The 22,900-nt window shown below is 33.3% G+C and overlaps 1 protein-coding gene across 1 annotated transcript in view; it reads left to right on the top strand.

The window, feature by feature from the left end:
- The first annotated feature begins 1,369 nt into the window (after positions 1-1,369).
- The window catches only part of LOC113370609, a 57,455-nt gene continuing 35,924 nt past the window's right edge, over positions 1,370-22,900 (top strand). The window contains exons 1-2 of the mRNA XM_026611302.1: positions 1,370-1,690; positions 3,104-3,326. Of these exons, the coding sequence (XP_026467087.1) occupies positions 1,370-1,690; positions 3,104-3,326 (544 nt within the window). The remainder of the gene's footprint in view (positions 1,691-3,103; positions 3,327-22,900) is intronic.

Raw genomic sequence — 22,900 nt, forward strand, 5'->3', positions numbered from 1 at the left:
AAATAAGACATTAAAGTCTTGATTAACAAAAATAAATTGTAACAAAAAAAAAAAAAAAAAAAAAAAAAAAAATATAAAATTTACCCTGAACGTGGCTTTGACCACAACACTTTACTAAAAGAATTTGGTATTCCTTCCCTTGCCTCACGTCGATTTATAAGTACAATTATGTTCTTATTTAAACTTTGCAATAATTCTATAGACTGCCCTCTTATTCTTAACCAACTATCCTTTAATGTTCCAAGGCTATCTACGCGTTCACAATTATTTTTCAATTATCCTATTCCTAAATCTAATTCTCTCTTAAATTTGCCTATTTTACTTATGTCCTCTAACTTTAACTTAATTAATAATGAAATAGATATTCACAACACTTCACCTAATCAAATAATCTCCATCTGCACAAGTTAACCTTTTTATTTTCTTTTCAAATATCTCATTATTTTATCTTATTCTGTTTATAAATAATATTGTTACGTTCTGCATTATATGTATTTTATGTTAATAACTATATATTGTAATTTTGTATATATTTTAATTGTTATTTTTGAGTCCTCTTGGAGTAATCTGTGGGCTATATATTTAAATAAATAAATAAATAAATAAATAAATAAATAAATAAATAAATATTTCAATGTATAAAAAACTTTCACGATTTCAATATTTTTTATATATTAATGTCGGCAATAAAAAGTATTTTAATTTTAATTCAATACCTTTTTGGATTTTATACAATGTTAATATATTTTATACAGTTATTATTAAAGAAATAATAAATCGATAAATAATATATGTCCATATACATTTCATTTCTATTCAACGCAAGTATATTTGAAGTATGAAAAATATATTAAATAAAGTATTAAAAATAAATTTTAAAAAATACTTCTGTGAGGAATTTGGCTACACGTAATTAAGTATAAAAACCATTTTAATTTTTCAAAATGGTCATTTTTTTGTAATTTAAAACTTTCAATAATCAATTTTTTTGAAAGTTCTGAAAAAAATTTGAATATCTTTTGCACAACTACTTTCCATTTTAATAACCAGATATAACCAAACAGCGTTTTCGTTTTTTCATATGTATATGTACATATTTACATAGATGTATAACATATATGTATATATATATATATATATATATATATATATATATATATATATATATATATAAGTATACTCGTATATATATATATGTATGAAAATATATTATATTGAATAAAAAGAAATGTTTAATACAATTTATAAGTAATACAATTAAATTGATGTCAAGATTGCGTAGTTGATACATACAATCGATGATATCGCGCATGCGCATTTGTTGTAGAAATTTACTTGGTTATAAAATTGCACTCGATGTGATGACAAAATGTTTGACGTATCATGCTTGTTGATTATTTTCACTATATTTTATCCTATTAATTCAGCCTTTTCCGGTTCGCATTTATTTTGGGGACCTCAATCATTGAGAAACTTTGAAAACCATGTATTTAGTACTCCAAATGAAGAAAAGTTTAAAACAATTGTTGAAGATGTGAAAGTTTTTTTGATATTTTGTTCAAGCGATTTCACAAAATTGGATGAAAATGTACTGCCAAGACTAAATGAAATTATCAATAAAAGGGAATATTTTTATCTATCTGAGACCAAGTCAATAGTTGATATATTAAACGGACAGAACAAAACAAAAGTAAGTATTAATGTTACTTACTTATATTTATTACTATGGTTAATAGCGCTAATACTAATGTATATATATATATGTGTTTAGTTTAGTTTCCATATAAATTAATATAACCTTATAAGTTTATACATAAGAGTTTATAATCTCTTCAGAAGCATATTAATTTTTTTATCTTCAGTTTATTTATTTTTAATGAAATTTAAAATGTCAACAAAGTGGTGATTATTTTTTGTTTTCTCATGAAGTCTATTTTATTTAGAAAAACTTAATAATGACTTTTATTCTTAACATTACTACAAAAATCGTAGGTCATTGACATATAAAATTGTCATTTTTATTTTTTTTTAAACTCATTTATTTTAAATACGTTCGTGATTCAAATTCATATTTAAACTTGGCGTACTTTTTTTATTAAAGAAACGTTATTTTTAATATAAAACTAATTGAAAATGGCATTTTGCCTTAAAGCAAGTTGCATAAATTTCCTACAATATGTAATAATTAACTATATCAACCAAATTGAGATTTAGATATTTAGATGGAATTTTCAACTGTTCATTTCGAAAATAAAGTTTTAGCTTTCGCTTGAATTTAAACATAGCGATTTGCACTTACTATCTCTCAAACTCATTTATAATATCTTGTCATTATATTAATTATAGTGTACATGCCCGTGCTTGTATATCCGTAAATAGTAGCTTATTATTCAAAATTTTAATTAATTTATTTAACTCAACTGATTTTTGTATGGCCGTGCATGAACTTGTTGTGCTATGGACGCTGTGTCATACAGAATTGTGTAGGTCAATAGGAAAAAAATCGATATACCTTTTTTTAACTTTGTGCTTCATCTTATGATCACTAGATATCACTGAATATCACTGAAAATATGTCAAAGTGGCCTCTTGTTTAAAACTCACATTTTGGCGTAACCAAAAAAAAAAAAACTGAAAATATGTATCTACTCACATTGGCTTGGACCACATTATGTAGAACAATCAATGCCAAATAATCATTTATTAAAAATATTTTTTTAATTGATATTTTCGAGTTGTGCGTTTTGTTGGACCAATATCGAATTAGCTTATTTGAAAGCCTGTTGTTTTTTCATCTAGTACTGCATATATTGTTTAAATCAATTTTATGGAACATAATGGAAAATTGAAAAAAGGATGAGTCAGTATACCCGCGAGCAACGCTAGTAGTAGGCTGCAATTTCAAAGAGTTCGTTTGGAAGCAGCGCAAATGGCATCGTGCCTCAAGGCAAATTACTGTCCTTTCCTTACCGAAAATTAAATTTTTAGAAATTTTTTTTTTGAGAATTTTGATAATTTTGAAAAAAAGACTTTTTTGAACAATTTATTTTTTTCCATTTTGAAACTTAATGAAAGTCTATTGAAAAAATTAAATCTTTAACAGATAATCGATGTTGACCCACAAGATCCAAATCTAGACTTTATAATAACTGAAGAATATTTAAAGTTTGAGAAAAAGTATGGAACTGAAAATGTGCTGTCGTTATTAACATGGCCAGGCACTACTACTACGAGTATTAAGAATCGTGTCAAAAGAAACGATATACAAGACCAAACAGAAGCCCCACCAATCGAAGAAGAAGATGAGGTTATATATAACGTTGTTGGTAAGTATAATATTGTTTCAAGTAATAAATAAAATGAATGTGCAAAGCATTTTATTTTAGCGCCAATTTGATTTTTTCGAAGAAATTTCAATATTATAGAGTGGGTATACTTACAATTTTATAATTCTCTATTGCGCGGCTCCAAATTTGAGAAAAGTAACATCGATTTAACACTTAATTCTCTTTTCCCTTAATTTGAAGCCGCGCACTAGTGGAGATCTCGTGCAACAACTGCGATTCTACTTATATTGGCGTATCAGTACAGAATCTTATTATACGCCTAAAATAACGCGATAATAATTTGCAAAACAAAAATCAAGGGCAAACGGTTATCACTGAACATTTGAAACTTAACAACCATACGTTCAATTTTTATGACGCAAAGGTTCTTTATCACGAGTCAAATGTCTCACAAAGACGCTTTTCTGAATCGGCATTGATTTTTTTGGAGAAATTTAGTATTGATAAACTTAATGATACTAGCTTCCACTGCAAAAACTACTAATATGTTCTAAATAATGTGTCCAAAGTATCAAAAACCTATAACACTCATATGTTCAATACTATCACACACACTTGTATACATCCTTGTATTCTTATATTGCAAACAAGTGCGAAGTTTTTTTTTTTTAATTTTGCTTTGCACATTTACAACTTTTACAGAAATTAACATTGCCTCAGATGAACGACATCTCGGTTATTTAATTTCTGAATAATATTTTATAAAAAAGTGATCACTGACACTAAGTGTTTTTTTTCAATGATTAATTATAATTATTTACAAGTTGTAAATAATTATTTACAAGTTATGTGTTTTTAAGATATATTAGTGTTAAAATTTAAGAATTTCGAGAAAGTAGTGTTTCTTGTAATTTTTTAATTTAAGATATATTATATATATATATATATATATATATATATATATATATATTCAATAGATAAGTCCTGGAATTTTTCAATATATTGATTGTTTCTTTTCCGAACAGTAAATCCAATAATAAAAAACAATTTGTTTTTTGAAGATGTTTAATACGACTGTTCGGAAAAGAAACAATCAATATATATATATATATATATATATATATATATATATATATATATATATATATATATACGAGTATATATATATATATGGCGGAAGGAATTTTGTTTCATGACAGATGTCAATTGATTGACGCCAATTTGATGACCAAAATACACAGCTTACTTGGAGCTGCGCTGATGAGAATATCGCATGTAGCAAGCTATAGTGAGATGATTGTTTTTTCACGATCGAGAAATGATGTCTCGCGGTTTTAATAATCGATCAATTGTCGGGATAAAAATTGATATCTAAATTTATATAATATCAGTTCCGTTATAAGTTGAGTTATCAATAAACTCACATTATCAACGAGTCTACATCAGATATTTGCGGTTTCATTTCAAGGTATAATTAATAAATAATAAATGGCTCACTTCGGCCATATATATATATATATATATATATATATATATATATATATATATAATAAACTCGAAAACGGCTAAATCGATTTGGCCAGTCTTAGTCTTGAAAAATTCGTGCCAATCCAGAGAAAGGTGAGAAATTATTCCAAAACCGCTTAGAAAATTCACATATTTAATTTGAAAATTTTTGTAGAAGCGTAATTTAAATAAAACAATAGACGGTGGTTAATACGTCAAATGTCAAACGTTCTTGACAGATGATGTTCAATTACGTTTAATAGGATGTTTTACGTGAATATTATTTAATTATGATTAAATTGCAGTAAGTAGTTTTGTTCGTAGTTATTTTTATACACATAAACGTTATTAAACGGATTGCAAGTGTCACTAGAATCTCAAAATATCAACTTTTTTGAAACGTTAATATGAAAATGCACTTTTTAGCATATTTTTCTCAAACACTGTGCTCTGAAAGATTTCATTTGGATAATTATATACTTTTTGGTATTTATAAAACATTTTCTAGGTTATATTAATTTTTATTTGTTATTTAAATTCAGAACCTAAATTTAGTATTGATCAAAGGGACATTTTGTCGAATAACATTTTCCTAGTTATAATTTTCCAGAATTTATCAAAAAATAGATAGTAATATATGAAGGTCCGGGGTTAAAAAGGTCCACCACCGATGTGTCAAAAACCAGTAAAGTATTGTTTAACAACAATATTTGAGAGTAGGGATATAAACGGTAATCTTTGAAAATCCATAATAAAAGTATTTTTTACCGTTGGTAGCTTTTTAGTTAAAAATGTGATTACTTTGTAAAATACCTTTAAAATTAAAATAAGACGTAAACCTGTTTGCCACCTGGCCGTTCCAAGTTACTCCGCCTATAGGGTAATAAGGTCTAGATAACAAATTGTTGAAAGACTGCAAAAAAGCACATTTCTACAATGATAAAGTAGCTGGCAGAACGTAGTCACATAATTGTTTGTTTGAAATGTGTTATTTGTTGTCATATAATTGGTTTGGTTTTCAAAACCTTTGTTCCTCGCTCTGCGCTACATATATACTTTTTATCTAATTTACTTTTTTCATTTTTTTTTCATTTGAAACTTTCCAAAAAGCAGGTCAAAGAAGAAATACTTAATGCATATTCTATCTCTTCTCGCAGAAATTTGAAAATGTTGTATAAGCTCAGTAGTGTTATTTACAATTCTATACAAAATCCGGAATCCAAAAAAAATCTGAAAAACATGAAACGTAATCAATAAGTCGAAAGAACAAAAAATACTTGGATTGGATCTTCCAGTTTGATTGTATTGACAAAATACAGACAGACAGACAGACAAAAGTATTTATTACAGTAATTAAGAATACGTTTTGCATTGCTATTTTTAGTACATATTTTTCTACCCTTGGGTACTTTATACATCATATCTGATCTTAATATATACAGTAAATATTTATTGTTACTACAGCGAGATGTGTGACAAATTGAGTGGTAAAAAAAAAGAGGAAAGAAAACTTTTCCACCAAAAAAAGCCACAGAGCAATATTTATAATTATTCAAAAATAAGAAAAATAATAGATTTACTCGCACTGAAAGAAGTTCTGTGTCGAGCCAAGTATCATTTGCCGCTACGGGTCGATCAGTATATAGTTTGGCATGGCGTGATTGCCATACCAAATCAAGTCTCTAGTGTATTGGCAGAGGCCCGCGATGTTAGTATTAGGATGATTCCCGCATTTTAGATAAAAATTTTCGGAGAGCTTTTTTATATAGTCGAGTATTGTTGGTACGTCGTTTTGTATTTTGAAGAGTAGTAATGTCTAGTCTGTGGGTCCCTTATTTTGTTGAGTACGAGTCGTAGTGTCTTATTTTGTAATGTCTGTAGTTTCCGTAAGTTAGCCTTAGTTGTCGAGTTCCATTCCGGAGCGGTGTATGTCAGTAACGGTCTTATTAGTGTCAAGTAAAGTGTCCGCTTGTTCTTCACGCTTAGCGGGCTGTTGTGGTTCAAGAGAGGTCGCAGTAGATTTAACATCCCGTAAGCCTGTCCGATTTTCGTATTAATATGATTTGTGAAGCTGAGTCTATGGTCCAGGGTCACAGCAAGATATTTGAATCCTTTGACCACTCAACTTCACAGTCCAATACTTTAATTTTGTCTAAGTCAGTCAGTCTAGTCGTGGCATTTCGACTATTTGTAAATAGAATTGCCTCTGTCTTTTTTGGATTGATCTTAATTTGCAATTTGTCAGTTAGCTTGCCTATGTGTGTCTGTATTTTTTTAGTCAGTAGCGTAGGCGATCGTGATGATTTGTATATGGCAGTGTCGTCAGCAAACGTCAGTAACGTTGTGTCGGCGTCAGTGGGTATGTCGTGAATGTAGACGTTCAACGGTGACGGTCCCAGGATCGAGCCCTGCGGTACTCCCGCCGTCACTTGCTTAACCGTCGAAAGTCCGTTGTTTACTTGTACGGTAAAGTTGCGGTCTGAGAGGTATGAGTGTAATGTTCTTGTAATGTATGGTGGAAAGTTGAGTTGGATAAGTTTATGTATAAGTCCGTCCATCCATATGGTGTCAAACGCCTTCCCAAAGTCGAGTAACACCAATCCGGTATGGTTTCGTCTGTTGAAATTGAAAACTGTATTTTTTATGAGTTTTGTCAGTGGGTGTAGTGTGGAGTGTCGTTCTTTGAATCCGTATTCTGTGTCACGTATAATTTTGTTGTGTCTTATGTGTTTGTTAAGTCTTTTGTGCTACCTTACTCATTGTGTTGAGGAGGCTGATCGGTCTGTAAATCTGTGGTATGTCTGGCTGTTTCCTTGGCTTCACTATTGAAAATATGGTGGAGGTTTTCCAAGAAGCGGGAAAGCAGCCTTTTGTCATTAGTCTATTTATTATGCGGGTAAGTAAAATGTAGGCGTTCGTCGGCAGTTGTTTAAGTATTATGTTTTGTAGTCCGTCCGATCCTGGTGCTTTCCTGTTCGGTAATTTTTTAACTATTGTCTTTATTTCGGAAACTGTGACAGGGTCTATTCGTAAGTCTTTGTCCCTGTGGAGGTCAGTGAAGTTCTGAATTGTCTCGTGTACGTCTTGTTACAGGTCTGCGTTTGACATATTGGCATTTTGTTTATGTGTGTTCTCAAAGTTTTTTGCTAATATTTCCGCCTTGTCTGCTGGTGTCGTTGCGTAATTGTTGTCAGTTAATTTGAGTGGAGGTATGGATGCTGGCTTCCGCGTCAGTCTTTTTGCTGTTTGCCAAATTTTGTGTGGGTCAGTATTTATGTTCTCGAGTCTTTTGGTCCAAGTGTTGTTTCGGTGGTCTCGTATTTCATTGGAAATAATTTTTGTCAGTCTGTTCACATGTTCCTTGAGTAGTCTGTCACCGGTACGTTGCCACAGTTTCTTTTTATGATTTTTAAGTTTTATTTTCAATAAAATATGTTCTGGCAAGTCGTTGGCTGGTGTTGTTCTCGAGTCCAGTGTCGGTATAGTCTGTTGTATGGCGTCTGTGATTGTCAATGTAAGGTGTGTTACAGCCTCCTCAATGTCAGTGTTGGTATCGATTGGCATTGTGTGTCGTGTGTTGTCTGTGATGATGTTTCTGAAAAATGGCCAGTTGGCTTTGGAGTAATCTAAAAATTTGCGTTTGGGAGTCTGGTCGACGTCTAGTTTGTCTGAAATGGCCATGAAAACTGGATTATGGTCGGGGTTAAAAAGTGTTCTTGTTATGGGTTCGGATGTTACGTGTAGATTTTTTGTCAATGCCAAATTGATCGTACTGTGATGGTGTGTCTGTACGGTGGCGTATCTGGTCGGCGTGTCAGGATAGTGTTGTTGTGCGTCTGTGGTGTTCGGTCAGGTATTCGTAAAATCTGTTTTTGTTTGCTTTGTTAAAGTTACAGTTTCCAAGAGGTATGCGTTAAAGTCTCCTGCCATAAGTACGATTCTGTTCGAGTCCAGTAGTCTTTGTAAGTCCGTATGTTCTAGTCCACTTGCCGGGATGTAAATCGATATTATGGTCACTTTTTGACCTCTCTTATATACATTGATAGCTCTTATTTCAGAACCGCCCGCTGTCAGGTTAGGCACTTGCCCGTGTCTGATGTTAGACTTGATCAAAATCGCAGTGCCGCCCCATCCGCGTGCGTCCGTCAGTCAGTCGTTTCTGTAAACTTTGTAATTGTTGATATAGAGTCTGTCCGTAGGTTTTAAATGTGCCTCGTTAATCAGTACTATGTCCAGGTCATAATTTTTCATCGTCTGTCTCAGTTCGTCAACGTTGTTTTTAAGTCCATTTGAATTGAAATGCATTATTTGTAAGTCTTGTGATTGGTTTATGGGGATGATGTAAGAAAGTTCAAAATTGTTGTGTATTTGTCGTTATAAGTCATGTATATGTTTAGTGTTTTTGTCAGTTTGTGTAGCTCACTAAAAATTTGCTTTACCTGGGGATCCGCGAATAGCTTTCTGATGTCGCCCATAGCAGCAAAGAGTCCTTCCGGAGTGTTGAGATCTGGATCTGGCTGGTTGGTTGTAGACTCGACCGTTGATGGTATTGGCGGTGCACTGAGAATAGTTTGCCGGGTGTTCTTTCTTACAATTGACACACATCGGTGCCTCGGTTAGTAGTTTCTTGCACGCACCTGGCGCGTGCATCTCGAGACACTATATACACCTGTACTTCATATCGCAGGTGTACGATGTGTGTCCAAAATTTTAACAGTTGTGGCACTGTAGAGCCCTATTTTGTGACCTATATGTCTCAAACGAGAAGATGTGCCTCCCAATGTTACTAATTTGCTTCAGCTTCGACATGTCTTGATCTTTCTCCAGAGATACAATGTATATGGGCAGCTTATGTTGGCTGCCATCCGATAATTTTTGTTTGATCTGTCTGACTTTCACTCCTTTCAATAAGAAGACTTCGCAAACTTCAGTTTCGGGTATCGAAGGATCAAGTCCAGTCGTTGTTATTTTCTTCGGCAAATCTTTTCTTATTGAGTATGTGTAGAACTGGTAATGGCATTCTCGCAATACTTTTTTAACTTCTTCGTGTTCCTGAATTGTGTCTGTGAAAATTTTGTGCAATTGTGTGTTGAAAAACTGATATCTGAATTGGATTTTAGTTGTTTCTCGGATGTATTTTATTGTTTTCAATTCCAAGTTTGCTTTGATAATGATGGGTGGAATTTTCTCAAGTGTTTTGCTTAACTTTTGCGGTGATTCTCGAGTTCCAGACTCGGATGGCTGCTGTCCAACATTTCTCTCTGGTTCCTTCTTCTTAGCTCTCTTTCTCCGTGACACTTTTCTTTATTCGTCCAACTCTCTGTCTGTATCCATGTCCGATCGGTCCGATAGTGCATCGAACTTGTTTTTGAGGGCACCGCTGGTCTGCACCTCCATGCTCATTTTGATCTTCTTCCCAGGCTTCTGCCTGGGAATATCCTTGGGTTCTTCAATATACTCGACACTGATTTTAAGAAAATAAATCTAAAGTACTTAAAAAATTTAAATTTAGAAAAATCACTTTCTAAAATTGCTTATCCTCTAACCATTACCAACACCAACCCGGTGTTTGGTAAGAGGAGTCAGCAGAAGGCACGTTCACCTTTAAAATTTAGAACACTAAACAAGGTGTACCTTGTAAGTATTAAGCCCGGTGCCTTTAAATAGGCAAGATTTAAAATCACTTCTGGACTTAATAATCATTTCACAAAAATCTAATGACCCTCGCTTGACAAAATATAGACACACTAATGGCGTTTATTGTTTTTATAATACCTTCTTGTATATAGCATTCAAACAACACATTATACACTTGAAGTATTAATGTTTTTGATTCTCTACAGAATGTTTTGAATATACCTTACTTAGCAAAACAACGCTTGCCGAGTCAGCTAGTGTATATAGACGCTTTACTTTATCATTCACACTGTATTTATCAAATAAATTGATACCTTAACTTCGGCTAACTGAAATAAAATTACACGTTAATATATATATATATATATATATATATATATATATATATATATTAACAACAACAACTTTTCGTGTTACGCCAGCATCTATTTATTTCTAGTTTAGGTCTCTCACCTCAAAGTTTAGCAAAGTACTTAATAACATGTTTTTATTTACAAACGTGTCAATTCAAAACAAACTTTGCGTTCGCCAGAAATTAGTTACAATACAGCATACACTAAAATATTTCGATAGGCTCTGGCGCGAATATTCAAAATCCCTAACATTCGTCCCCGAGTAAATAATCGTCCAATCTGGCTGGCTCATGACTGTTATGTTTGGGTCTACAGTCTGCTGGGGTTCTCTTCCATCCGGGTGTTTCATGTTTTAATATACTTGCACCTAGTTCGGCACAGTCGGCGTGCTTCTCTGCAGTTAAAATCACAAATAGCTGCTTATTTAGCAGTCCTCTAAGTACTTTCTGCGTTGTTTCTTCCAAACTCATGTTTAACGCCTGGCACAACTTTCTTTTGGAATGATAATACGCATTGGCATCCTCTGATTTTTTGATCAGCTGTTTCCACTTTCTTATCCTCTCCCATTTCGTTCCTAAGTTCTCTCCATTTAGGATGATAGCTCTCTTGAAATGATTTTTGAAATCATCCCAAGATTTCAGGTTCTACTGCTCTAAGTGGTACCAATCACGGCCACCATTAATCAACAGGCACCGTGCATTTTCCAAAATTATATTATCAGACTAGTTTCGGATATTCTTGAAACTGTCTAATTTTTTTATTCATTCCTCTCCGAATACACCACCTTTTCTATCAGTAAAATAACCTATGGTCTTCTTCGAAGTCTGACTCCGCGTGGTAAATAACCTTTGGTCATCATTTTAATCATCAAATCCTCACGTGTTGGGCCGGTACTCGTACCCGCGGCGTCTATCGCGCTCTGGAACATTTCGAACGCACCTGTCATTTTTTCCATTTCACTAATAGAATCTGAAACACAACAGACTACAAAATGATCACAAACACAATCGCCTCCCACGATCAAAGTTACGCGCACTATTCAAAATCGACATACGATTTTAAAACAGTACACCCGACGCTAACCTCAAACACGTGTCTTGTTTGACACAACAAGACTTTACTGAAGGAGAAAATCGTTAATAAACGTGAAATTAAAACATTAATAATTCAACACAAACATTTACACTGTGGGGTTAATTCATTCGCATTTCTGAATTGTTAGATGCTTTACTTTATCATTCACACTGTATTTATCACATAGATTAATACTTTAACTTCGGCTTCAATAAAATTAAAATAATACATATATAATAATAACGACAACTATTCGTCTTACACCAGGATCTCTTTATTTCCAGTTCAGTGTTTCCACCCTAGACATTTAGAAAATGATGTATTCATATAGACCAGTCTTTCTCAAAGTGGGCGATGAAAGGCTTCGCAAATAATGTTGGTTGTTGACGTTGGGTTAGGGGGCATTTGCAATTTTATTTGCTTTACATTTGAAAGTTCACCAGAATTTTTATTCCAACAATTAATTGGTACTTTATAAGTTTGGTCGTGTTTAAATGATTCCATGGTGTTTAAATGATTTTGATACCATTTTATAAATTTTTACCAAAAAATTGGCTATCAAAAGGAAATTGTCTGATCCGTTTGTACATTCTGTTTGACCCTGTTGTAGAGTTTTTCGCAAGGACACACAGTTATGTAAAAACCTGATATCATCAAAAAATGATATAGCATATCTCACAGACCTTTATGCATTGCTCAACAATATGAATCTACAACTTCAAGGCGATAGCTTAAATTTAATAAAAACAAAAAATATCATCGCTGCTTTTGTAGCTAAACTGTTATTACATAAGAAAAATATTGGAAGACGGCAACGAAGACTTTCTCGTATACTATCAACATTTGGAAAATCTTCATGACAATTTTATTGAAAGATTTCAAGATATTTTGAATTTGGAAATACCAGGCTGGGTATTAAACCCTTTTTCAATTGCAAATATAGAAACATCAGCCCAGCTAGAAGAAGCTATAGAATTAACAACAAATGAAGAATTAAAAATCAAATTTAAATATGGTTATTAACAATTTTGGCTACAGAAGTCTATTCAGCAGTTATACCCTGGCTTGTTGTCGGTTGTTCAAAATTTTTACTAGGATTTCCATCGTCATATTTGTCTGAACGTGGATTTAGCGCTGTGACAATGCTACTTACTAAAAACAGAAATCAGTTGCAAATTACCAAACGCGGTGACTTCCGACTGTTTTTGAGTCAAATGGAACCTGATATTGACAAACTTGTAAAAAACCATCAAATTCATCCTTCTCATTAGAGTTTGAAAATAAAATTTGATTATATTACATAAAATTTAATTTGATTATATTATATAAATTAATTTGATTATCTTATATATAAAAATTGAGCTCTCTTTCAAATGTCCAAGTAAAGCTCGAAAACGGCTAAACCGATTTGGCCAGCCTTAGTCTTGAAAAATTCGTGTCAATCCAGAAAAAGTCCAAAATGTGAGAAATTATTTCAAATCCGCGTAGAAACTTTACATTTTTAATTTGAAAATTTGTGTAGAAGCGTAATTTAAATAAAACAATAGACGGTGGCTTTACGTGAAATGTCAAACGTTTTTGACAGATGATGTTCAATTACCTTTAATATGATGTTTTACGTAAATATTATTTAATTATGATTAAATTTTAGTAAGTAGTTTTGTTCGTAGTTTTATTTATACACAAAAACGTTATTAAACGGGCCGCAGTGTTACAAAAAACTCAAAATATCAACTTCTTTGAAATGTTAATATGAAAATGCACTTTTTGGAAATATTGCAAATGCAAATCATATTTTTCTCAAGCACGGTGCTCTGAAAGATCTCATTTGTATAATTATATACTCATTGGTATTTATAACACATTTTCTAGATTATATTAGTTTTTATTTATATTATTTAAATTCAGAACCTCGTTCACAGGAACATTTTGTCGTGTAACATTTTCCCAGTTATAATTTCCCACAATTCAAAAAAGAATAGATAGTAATATATGAAGGCCCGGGATTAAAAAGGTCCACTACCGATGTGCCAAAAAAGTAAAGTTAAGCATTGCTTAACAATAATATTTGAATGTAAAGGTAAAAGGATGTATAACCAGCTATAACCTTGATTCTTATGACTTTGCTATGGGGAGATAAACGGTAATCTTTGAAAATCCATAATAAAAGTATATTCTTCCGTTGGTAGTTTTTTAGCATTAGTTAAAAATGTAATTATTTTGTAAAATACCGTCAAAATTAAAATAAGACATTAAACCTGTTGGCCACCTGGTCGTTCCAAGTTACCCTGCCCATAGGGTAAAAAGGTCTAGATAAGAAATTTTTTAAAGACATAAAAAAGCACATTTCTATAATGATAAAGTAGCTGGCAGTTTTACTGAACATAGTCTGATAATTGTTTGTTTGAAATATGTTATTTGTTGTCATATAATTGGTTTGATTTTTATAATATTGTGGGAGATTGGCAGGTCGCGTCAATTTTAGTAAGCGAGGAAAAAAATAATAATTGACGTGGAGTTTTTGTTGGATCGTGTTTTTTTAGACAATGTAAAATTTTGTTCAGATTAATTTACAAAATTTATAACCGCATTAAAGAATAAATATTTCATAATCGGTAATTTATTTGATTTCCGATAGTGGTGACCCCGACGTGATGACATTATGCCGCGTCAACACGTACATTTTAGCTGCCACAAACTGCACATCCCGGAATTTATACCAATGACTTGCAACTTTGGTTTGCCTTAGTGGAGAAGGCATTCGCGTCTTTCAATATCCACGATGAGAAGGAGAAATATGGATTATTGGTTACCAGATTGGATATTAGACATTCAACCGAAGTGCGAGATTTGATAATCAATGAGCCTAAAGAGATGCCTTATTCTACATTAAAGGCTGCGTTAATTTCAAGATTAGGCACTCCGGAAAAGTCAAAGTTGCAGTTGTTTATGATGGATGTAGACCTGGGTGATAGGACGCCATCTCAATACCTATGTCATTTGAGGACTTTAGTCGGAACTTCAATGATCGATAACGCAGTTAAAGCAATATGGTTATCCAGACTTCCAGTGGAAATTCCACAGTCCACAGTCAATACAAGAGGTAGGTGAACTAGCTGACCGCTTATTCATTAACCATTCACAGCAACGTGTAGCTGTGATTACAGATTCACAAACCTCTGAGAATGAAACAAAAAATTCTGATCTGCGTCAAATGCCTCGAGATATTGAAGCTGTTTCAAAGCGTTTGGATAAGATCCAAATGTATCAGAAGAAGAAAGTGTCTTTTAGAAGATGACAAGATAACTTATGTTGGTTTCATAGACGCTACGGAAGTCATGCGAGAAGGTGTATACCGCCATGTAATTTTAAGTCGGGAAACGATACGGGCGTTCACTAAAGGCGGCTAGTGACAAACGCCCAAATAACTCACGCCGCATTTTCATCACAGATAAGGAGACAAATGTGAGTTTTCTGATAGACACTGGATCCGATGTATGTGTGTACCCGCGCAGTTTAGTGAAATGTCCCCGTAAGAAATGTTCATTTGAGCTTTCAGCAGCAAATGGAACACCGATAGCTACATACGGTATGTTATCTTTAAAGTTAGATTTTGGACTTAGCAAAACCTTATCATTGAAATTCGTGATAGCAGAGGTGGTATTATTGGTGTAGATTTACTTGCTTATTTCAATCTCGCGATTGATGTTAAAAAGCGTATATTAGTTGAAACCCCTGCAGACTCAGCGGAACAACTTCAATCGGAAAGTAGAATAATACATTCCGTTAAAATGATGACAGCCACATTATACCCATATGATAAAATTTTAGAGGAATATCCAGACCTAACACGGCAGACTGCATTAGGGGTGTGCAAACTTGTTACTCAACATCATATTGAAACTACATCAGCACCACCTATAGCACATAAACCACGTCGCCTTGCACCAGATAAGTTAAAAGCTGTTAAATATGAGTTCGAAGCAATGATTAAAGCAGGGACAGCACGACCGTCCAAGAGCTGTTGGTCATCGCCTTTACATATGGTACGAAAAGGTTCTGGGTGGCGGCCTTGTGGAGACTATCGCAGGTTAAATGCGCGGACTCAACCGGATAGGCACCCAGTTTGCCATATCGATGATTTTGCGCAAGCATTATGTGGTAAGGTGATATTGATTTAGTGAAAGCTTACAATCAGATCCCTGTAGCTCAGGAAGACATTGCAAAAATTGCAATCACTACGCCTTTCGGGCTATTCGAATTTCCGTTTATGACGTTTGGCTTACGCAATGCAGCGCAAACTTTTCAGCGGTTCATGGATTAAATTTTGCGAGGTTTGGATTTCTGTTATGCATACATAGATGATATATTGGTTGCTTCGGAATCGCACGAACAGCATATGCAACATTTACATAGTGTATTCAAGAAGTTGCAAGAATTCGGTGTTGTAGTCAATCCAGCAAAATGTGTCTTCGGACAACCAAAAGTAAAGTTTTTAGGATATGAAGTCTCAGCCAACGGAACTAAACCTCTAGCAGACAAGATACTAGCTATACAAAATTACGAAAGGCCTAAGACGGTACAACAGTTACGTCAATTTTTAGGTATGTTAAATTTTTACCGACGCTTCATTCCGAAAGCCGCAGAAGTACAAGTGCCGTTAACCAACAAGTTGTGTGGTAATGTGAAGAAGAATGCTGTATTGAATTGGGATTCAAATATGAGATGCGTTTGAAAAGTGTAAAAAAAGTTTAGCAAAAGCAACGTTATTGATGCACCCGCGTTTAAACGCTTCTCTAGCTATAGCTTGTGATGCTTCCGACCACACTATAGGAGCGGCGTTGGCAGCAACAAATTTATGGTGAATGGGGCCCATAGCTTTTTACTCGAGAAAATTGAATGCAACAGAAAGAAAATATTCGACTTACGACAGAGAACTTCTTGCAATTTACGACGCCGTAAAATTTTTTAGACATATGGTAGAGGGAAGAGAATTTGTGATATATACTGATCATAAACCTATCACTTACGCGTTTAAAAAGAAAGATAGCCAGTGTACGCCAAGACAGTTTTGCTACTTTGATTTTGTTAGTCAATTTTCGACTGACATCAGACATATATCGGGTCAAGATAACGTGGTAGCAGATGCTTTATCCCGTATAGAGATAGTTAACAAATGTGATCTAGATTTTAAGGCGATTGCAGATGAACAACATAAGGATATAGACGTGGCACAACTGTTATTACATTCTGACCATTCTCTTAAATTAAAAAGAATTTTTATAGAAGAATTGGGAACATCGCTATTGTGCGATGTATCTCAACCAATCATTCGGCCGGCGATACCAAAAAGATTTCGCCGTGCTATATTCAATAGCCTAAATGGTTTGTCGCATCCTGGAGCAAATGCTACAATCAGATTGATAACGCAACATTATGTATGGCCTTCCATTAAAGAGGATTGTCGACAATGGGCTCGCAGCTGCCTAGATTGTCAGCGCTCAAAAATTAGTCGATACATTGTCTCAAGACCTGGAGTATTTCCATTGTCAGGAGCACGATTCGAACATGTACACGTCGACATCGTGATTATGCCGTTATCAGATGGATATCGTTATTGTCTAGCATGCGTAGATCGTTTTTCTCGTTGGCCTGAAGCAATCCCTATAGAAAATCGTAATTAATATTTGCTCAAAGTCAAATTGGACCTTTGTGTCTGCTCTACATATATACTTTTTATTAAATTTACTTTAATTCATCGAATGTTACTTGAAACTTTTTAAAAGCAGGTCAAAGAAAAAATACTTAATTCATTTCTCATGTATCCTCGCAGAAATTTAAAAATTTTGTATAAGCTCAGTAGTTTTTTTTTACGATTATACACAAAATCCAGAATCCAAAAAGAATCTGAAAATCTTGAAACGTAATCAATAAGTCGAAAGAACAGAAAAGACTTGGATTGGATTATACCATGTTTTATATAGAAAGTGTATAAAACTTCCAGTTTGATTGTATTGACAAAATATAGACAAACTAATGGGGTTTATTGTTTTTATATATATATATATATATATATATATATATATATATTTGTAATATTTTTGCAGCCCAATCATCGAAATAAAAAAAGATTAAACAACAAAATTATTTATTTCATTAAACGTTTTGACACTTAATGTGTGTCATCATTCAGTAATCAAACCAGGAAAAACAACAGAAAAAATTCTTCGATTAATGGTGGTTGTGATTGGTACGACTTGGAGCAGCAAAACCTGAAATCTTGGGATGATTTCAAAAATCATTTCAAGAGAGCTTTCATTCTAAGTGGAGAGAACTTAGGAACGAAATGGGATGAGAAAGTGGAAACAGCTGATGAAAAAATCAAGGGTGCCAATGCGTATTATTATTCCAAAAGAAAGTTGTACCAGGCGTTAAACATGAGTTTGGAAGAAACAACACAGCAAGTACTTAGAGGACTGCTGAATAAGCAGCTATTTGTGATTTTAACTGCAGAGAAGCACGCCGACTGTTCCGAACTAGGTGCATGTATTTTAAAACATGAAACATCCGGATGAAAAAGGACTCCAGCAGACTGCAGACGTCCCCAACATAACAGTCATAAGCCAGTCAGATTGGACGATTGTTTACTTGGGGACGAATGTTAGCGATTTTGAATATTCGCGCCAGAGCCTATCGAAATATTTTAGTGTATGCTGCATTGTATCTAATGTCAGGCGAACGCAATGTTTGTGAATAAAGACATGTTCTTACTTTGCTAAACTTTGAGGTGAAAGCACTAAACTGGAAATAAAGAGAACTAGCGTAACACGAAAAGTTGTTGTTGTTATTATATATGTATTATATTAACGTGCAACTTTATTTCAGTTAGCCGAAGTTAAAGTATCAATATATTTGATGAATATAGTGTAAATGATAAAGTGAAGCGTCTATATAACGTTGTTTTGCTAAGTAAGGTATATTCTGAACATTCTCTAAAGAATCAAAAATATTAATACTTAAAGTGTATAAGGATATGTTGTTTGAATGCTAAATACAAAAATGTATTATGAAAACAATAAACCCCATTAGTGTGTCTATATTTTGTCAATACAATCAAACTGGAAGATTCATGGACCGATTCTGCCGCATAACAGAGAAATGTTACGGCATAGCTATGTTATGCTCCGACTTCCATACATTATGCGAATGAATCATACTGAATGCTGTCAAAATATCATGTATTTGCTGTTCATTCCGGCGTTTTATACATAAACTGCAACGTCACTCGTATGTTATCTAGTGGTATCAGAAACACACACTTATCTAACATCGTTTTTTTGACATTTGTGCAGCTTTTAGGTTATGTTTTGCATCAGAAAACCTGAGAAATTCGCCTGACTGAACACCAACCGCATAACTTTTGTCTACATTACTATGGAAAATTCTTCATAACATGACCTTATCATCAGAATCGGTCCCTCAATCAAAGTATTTTTTGTTTTTTCGACTTATTGATTACGTTTCTAGTTTTTCATATTTTTCTTGGATTCTGGATTTTGTGTAGAATTGTGAATAGAGAGAAGAGATAGAAAATAAATTAAGTATTTCTACTTTGACCTGCTTTTTTAAAAGTTTCCGATAACATTTGATGAAAAAAAGTAAAATTGATAAAAGTATATTATATCTTATATGTAGCGCAGGGCGAGGCACAAAGGTCCCAATTTGACTTTGAGCAAATATAAACTATAATATGAAAACCAAACCAATTATATGACAACAAATAACACATTTCAAACGAACAATTATGTGACTGCGTTCAGTAAGAGTGCCAGGTACTTTATCATTGTAGAATAAAGCATCTTTCAAAAAATCGTTATCTAGACCTTTTTACCCTATAGGCGGAGTAACTTGGAACGGCCAGGTGGCAAACAGGTTTAATGTTATTTTAATTTTAAAGGTATTTTACTAACTAATTACATTTTTAATTAATGCTAAAAAGCTACCAACGGAAGAAAACACTTTTATTATGGATTTTCAAAGATTACCGTTTATATCCCGATAGTAAAGTCATGAGAATCAAGGCACATCTTTTTCCCTTCAGTCTTATATATTGTTGTTAACAATGCTTTACTGGTTTTTGACACATCGGTGGTGGACCCTCTTAACCCCGGACCTTCATATATTACTATCTGTTCTTCGATAAATTGTGGAAAATTATAACTAGAAAAATGTTATTCGACAAAATGTCCCTTTGATCGATAACAATTTAGGTTCTGAATCTAAATAACATAAATAAAAAATAATATAACCTAGAAAATGTTTTATAAATACCGAATAGTATATAATTATACTATATCTTTCAGAGCACAGTGTTTGAGAAAAATATTCATAACTAGCTGACCCGGTGAACTTCGTATCACATAAATAATCATTAATAAAAATTAATTAAATCTTGTATATGAAATAATTAACACATTTGGTTGGAATTAATGCGAAGCTTTCACATATACTATATTTTAATTATCAAAAATACCTTTTTTTATATTTCATATATAAATATTTTATACATTTGCTTATGAATCGAATGTTTTAGACTCAATATAAAGCTTTTTTGTAGACAATATTTTTGGTCTTTTTTTGCGGTGCGTAAATGAATAAGGATGATGGTTTCCCGACGCGCGAACACGCAACGTATAATTGGCCGTGTGCGAAACATGGAAACTCTAAGTTGATACCGCAAACCTGCAGCGACTGTCCTTGCGATTTGTTGATGCTCATTGCAAAAGCGATGCGTATTGGAAATTGTAAACACCTGAAATCAAATCGTAAATCCGTTGGGATCATAGGAATTCACGGGAACAATACATCTTGTCCCTTGTATTTACCTTTAATTATTTTTGCCACAATTACATTATTCATTAGCTTTTTTATAACCAATCTTGTTCCATTGCATAGTATGGGCTGATTTAAATTACGTAGCATGATGACAACTGATCCTACTTTCAATTGTAAATTATGTGGTGGCAGCCCAGGCAATTCTAATGAATTTAGAAATTCTGTAGGATAGTTCAGTATGTCATCCTGATTTGTAGCGGTGTCTACAAATTTATAAGTAATGCATTCCCCTGGAAGTGAACTTTGTATTGTTGCATTGAGATCGTCGACATCTTTATTTTTTGCCGCCAATATTGCTCGTTCGCTCAGCCAATTGAGATCGTGAAATTGTTGGTTTATATCTGTAAATACGCATTGAATAAGCTCCTCCTTTGTGTTTGTGAAGCTACAAAATCTGCGGGAAATATGATTAACCCCCATCAACTGCGACATTACCATTTCCAATATTAGTAACTGCTTTGAAAACACTTTCGCTGTTTCATCTTGTTGCAAAACCACTCGCATGTTCGTTGTTAACTGCAGTTTCTTAACATGACGCCACAAATTTGATGATTTTAGGCTTGCGTTTAGTTCGTCAGCAACAGTTGATCGCGGTATAACTGGAAGAGTTTGGCGAAAATCACCTTTTTTTTTTTTTTTTTTTTTGTTACAATTTATTTTTGTTAATCAAGACTTTAATGTCTTATTTACAAAATTGATATGAGCAAAAAAAAATACAAAAAAAACAAAAAATGCAATACATTGAACATAAAATGAAAAAAGTTAAATTAAAAATTAAATTAAAACGTAATACAAAAATAATATAATAAATGAACGATGACGTGATGATGTATGCCGCGTACTACGTCAGGACGCGTGCAGACATTGGGCTAGGTATTTGGTAGATCGGAAGGCCATTTCTTGCTCAATCTTCTTATCGGTCTCTGAATCGCTTGAATTGTAGGATTTGTATGCTGGATTAATTTGTTGTTGAAAGATGAACTTCTAATCTTGATCATTTCGTTGACTGTTGAGATTTTTCAAATCCTTATGTAGGCAAAAATTCGAAATATACCAAGCGCATTAGTAAGGATACGCAGAATTTTATTCTGGCACATTTGAATGATGTTTATGTTAGATTTGCATGAGCAACCCCATAGTTCGATTCCATAAGTCCAAATGGGCACTATGATAGTTTTATACAAAAGTACCTTGTTATCGAGAGAGATTTCAGATTTCCTCCCAAAAGCCAGTAAAAATCTTTTATTTTCAGTTGGATTTGTTTCTTTTTATATTCAATGTGCGTTCTCCATGTCAATTTCGAATCAATGTGCATGCCTAAATATTTAACAGAATTGCATAGTGGAATTATTGAATTGTTCATGATGATGGTGGAACTGTTGTGATGTTTTAGAGAAACAATTATGTGCTGAGATTTTTCGATATTGATTTTGATATTCCAATCTAAAACCATTTTCGAGACTAGATAATATTTTTGTAACTGACAAGTTGCTGTTCTTAATATCGGAAATTGCATGAAATAATTGCTATGTCATCGGCGTAAGTGCATATGGTTAGAAGATCATCTGTGGGCATATCGTTTGTGAAAAGAAGATAAAGTAGAGGGCTTAGCACACTACCCTGTGGTACCCCGCATTCTATATTTCTGATGCTCGAAGTCACATCTTTAATTTTGATTCTAAATTTTCTATTAAGCAAATATGAGCTTAAGATATTAAAGTAGTTTGGAAAAGTTCTTTTGATTTTATATAGGAGTCCTGAGTGCCAAACCTTATCAAAGCCTGACTGACATCTAAGAATACGGCTACGCTGTGTTCCTTTCTATTCATGGCTTCAAGAATACGAGACACCGTTCTGTTGCATTGTTGAATTGTAGAGTGATTTTTTCTGAAGCCAAACTGATGGTGAGGAATCCAACTATCATTCGGATGATCTTCTAAAATCTCTGCAACAAAAGTCTCTCTAAAATTTTCGATAATATCGATAAAAGACTGATAGGACGGTATGAACTAGCAGTGTGATGGTTTTTGTTTGGTTTAGCGATCATAATAATTTCTGCAGTCTTCCACGCTGTGGGCTAATATTGTATTGAAGTATGGCGTTGAAAATATTTGTTATATATAAAATACCTTTTGTAGGCAATTCTTA

Source organism: Ctenocephalides felis, unplaced genomic scaffold, assembly GCF_003426905.1.
Source record: "Ctenocephalides felis isolate EL2017-DRISC unplaced genomic scaffold, ASM342690v1 CF-g0.4_SCAFFOLD_01492, whole genome shotgun sequence".
Classification (NCBI taxonomy): domain Eukaryota; kingdom Metazoa; phylum Arthropoda; class Insecta; order Siphonaptera; family Pulicidae; genus Ctenocephalides; species Ctenocephalides felis.